The sequence below is a fragment of the Cryptomeria japonica genome, chromosome 3, assembly GCF_030272615.1.
Source record: "Cryptomeria japonica chromosome 3, Sugi_1.0, whole genome shotgun sequence".
NCBI lineage: Eukaryota > Viridiplantae > Streptophyta > Pinopsida > Cupressales > Cupressaceae > Cryptomeria > Cryptomeria japonica.
The window spans coordinates 977,650,311-977,653,258 of NC_081407.1; the positions used below are offsets into that span (position 1 = coordinate 977,650,311).

Here is a 2,948-nt window from a genome sequence, read left to right on the forward strand (position 1 = left end):
AATAATGAAGAGTTTGAAGATATCCATGTTCCCATGATCAACAAATCAATTACAATGCATCTAGATTATTATTTTTGGATAACTAGACAAATGTATTTTTAATTTAATTAAATTAAGACAAAAATTCAAGACACCTTTCATAATAATAATCAACAAAATAAAGAAACTACTTCAAATACATTAGAATTTTACAACGTAATTAATTTATCTTTAACAAATAACTAGAATAAAATTACTTCACCTTTAATACAATTTAACATGATTATAAAATATTATGTTGAGAAATTGTTTATTAGAATTCAAATTAAAATATCTTTTAATAATAATTTTTTGTTTATCTTTACAATTACAATTATAAAAAATATTATCTCTTATAAAATAAAGCAATCAACTTAAGTACTCCGACAACTTATGGCAGATACTCATGATGTTTTTTAGTCTATTTTGTCTGGCTACATTGCTCAATCTTTTAAGAAGAAATTTATGAAGCTGATGACCCCATGAATATTTAATCTTGCTAGCATGACACGTCCTCCGATTCCACGTGAAACGCTTTTTGAACCACGACACTACACATCCCAAAACATCTTAAAATATATTTTTAAATAAATGTATTAATTTTAATAATAAAAAAGAATAAAATTTGTACAATCATATATCGTTTTTCTTCAATAGACAAAGATTTCAATTTGTCTTTTTTCTTATTAGAAAACACAGCACATGGGAAGATAGGATTATAATCTCAACGAGGAACTAAACTCCCTTACATGTCAGAAATTAACTGGTAATGATCGACAACTCAGTGTCGATAAAGGCAAAAAAAACAGTCCCTGGAGAGTTCCTTAGAGATACTCTAATAACGCCAAAAATATAATGTATGCGTAGATAATCTTGGCTACAACTTGCGTTGCCCAAATTTTACCCTGTGAAATTTTCTGTACATTTCATTAAAAAAGAAATCCTGATGGGAAATGCAGCGAGCACGCCAGTAAAGTTTATAGATAGTTAAAAAACACGATTATGATTGCCCATTACTACCATCAATTTTGAACTGTATACAGAAGTGAATCCCTTGAACAGAGCCATATATGTTTTCATTCATCTTCTTCCTTGTCATGGATAGATCAGGCTTAAGACTGATCACATAGTACAAAGTTTCTTGTAGAGAAAATGATATTTATTCATCAAACATTAATCATTACAACAAAATTTACATTCTTAGCATCCTGCACATTTGTTATAGCTGATGCCCAATCTCTGCTTGTTGCTCTCTTCTTGACTGCATGATTTCATAGATTCATTGTTTCTAGGTAAGCTGAGAAGAAGCCTCTCTATCTGAAACCCTCCGCCCAATTCAACCTCTCGCTTAAAATGGGAGTAATAGCTTTCGAACACGCTCACTGTCACCTGCAAGCGGAACCGCATCATGAACAAAAATTCAACTTCTAGAATGTTCATCTCCCTCAGTGTTAAGCCTCCCACTTTTGCAAAATAGTCATTACTGTAATGCCTGCATCCACCATACAGCAAATCTATATTAGCAATAAGATTCACATTTGATCAGGTTGAGAAACCCAGTTAATGATCAAAATAAAAGAAAAGCATAGAAGACTCACTCATCGTCTAGAAACTTGGTAGCAACCATGACAGTGGTGAGGGTAAGCATATGCATGTTGTGAGTGGTTAAGCGGAAGTTGGGATTGCTGAGAATTAGGCGATCAATATAAGCATATGCCACAACAAATGCGGAAGGACTGCAGCGGACATATTTCAACATCCTTTCCAAGTAGTTTTGTAAGCTTATGGCAGGCACTTGCATTGCAGAGAAAACACACAGATTTTCCCTTGAAATCTTTTTGCCAGAAGAAAACATGAGCCTTTCATGTCGGGCTACAAGTCTGTGGAGTAGGGAAGCAAGAACTGAAAGAATCCAGGGGCTTGAGTCGCTTTCAACGCTGCATAAGTCGGAGCAAGAAACGGCTGAGGATGGATCTGAACCAGTTGCTTCTCTCATGTCTAATTCCACTCTAATTGGCCGCCTGCCTTTTCTCAAGCAATGCAACAGTTAATTGGGGATTGAAGTTTGGGGAATGATGTACTTGGATAGAAGAAATCATTCATATATATAGAGAGAGGTATATAAAGTAGAAGAATATAAAAAGGAAGAGAAAGTTCAGGGAGTCTTCCTCGATTGAACATACGTCCTTACAAAAGAGTTTCCTTATGTCGAAGTGACCGACATTAGTGGTAATCTTCGGTGTTAGGGATCTGTATGTGAATAGATTGTTTTCTAGTTGTAACAAGTTAAAAGAGGTAAAGAGAGACACCTTCCTTCTCTCTGCTGGTAATCTTCCGCGAAGGATGCTGTGCGAGGATGAGCTGGGTTGTGTGAGGATGAGTTGGAGTTATCAAATCTATGCACTGTTGTCAAATGCCACGACAAGAGTGTACATTTAACTTTGTTTTTCACGTCTGCAGGAAGAGAGATATGTAATAGCAATATAATGTGATGGAAAACAACCTAATATAATGGAAAAACATATTGTAATGACAAGTAGGTTTCTAAGGCAAACCTGGTCGAATGCGATCGATTTGGAAAAATATTAAAAATAAAATAAAATATTAGAATTTTTTTAATTTTAAAAATACACAAATTAGATGGTTATGAATTCAATTTACTTACATTTGAACAAAGTAGTGTGATGTTCAATTGTTGTGCAAGGTCTTTGGTAGCATGATTATTTGATTCAAATGTTCACAAATAGATTAGAGGTTTTTAAAGAACTTCCTTAAATTCTTAAATTCTTTAAACAGTTATACATATGTATATTTCTAGGTGAAAATAAACATGGTTAAGATTGATTGTCAATGACTAATGATTTGATTTATAGTTATCTAGTTTGATTGACTGCTTAATTCAATTTATTGATTAGTTGATTACTTGACTA

At 33.3% G+C, this 2,948-nt stretch overlaps 1 protein-coding gene across 1 annotated transcript; it reads right to left on the reverse strand.

Annotated features, from left to right (window-relative positions):
* Positions 1-1,218: 1,218 nt before the first annotated feature.
* LOC131076185 (cyclin-U2-1-like) lies at positions 1,219-2,014 on the reverse strand. The gene is made up of 2 exons (XM_058013234.1): positions 1,617-2,014; positions 1,219-1,510 (listed from the first exon to the last, which is right to left on the reverse strand). Exons 1-2 carry the CDS (start codon positions 2,012-2,014, stop codon positions 1,219-1,221), a joined length of 690 nt encoding a protein of 229 aa, XP_057869217.1.
* Between the last annotated feature and the right edge of the window lie 934 nt (positions 2,015-2,948).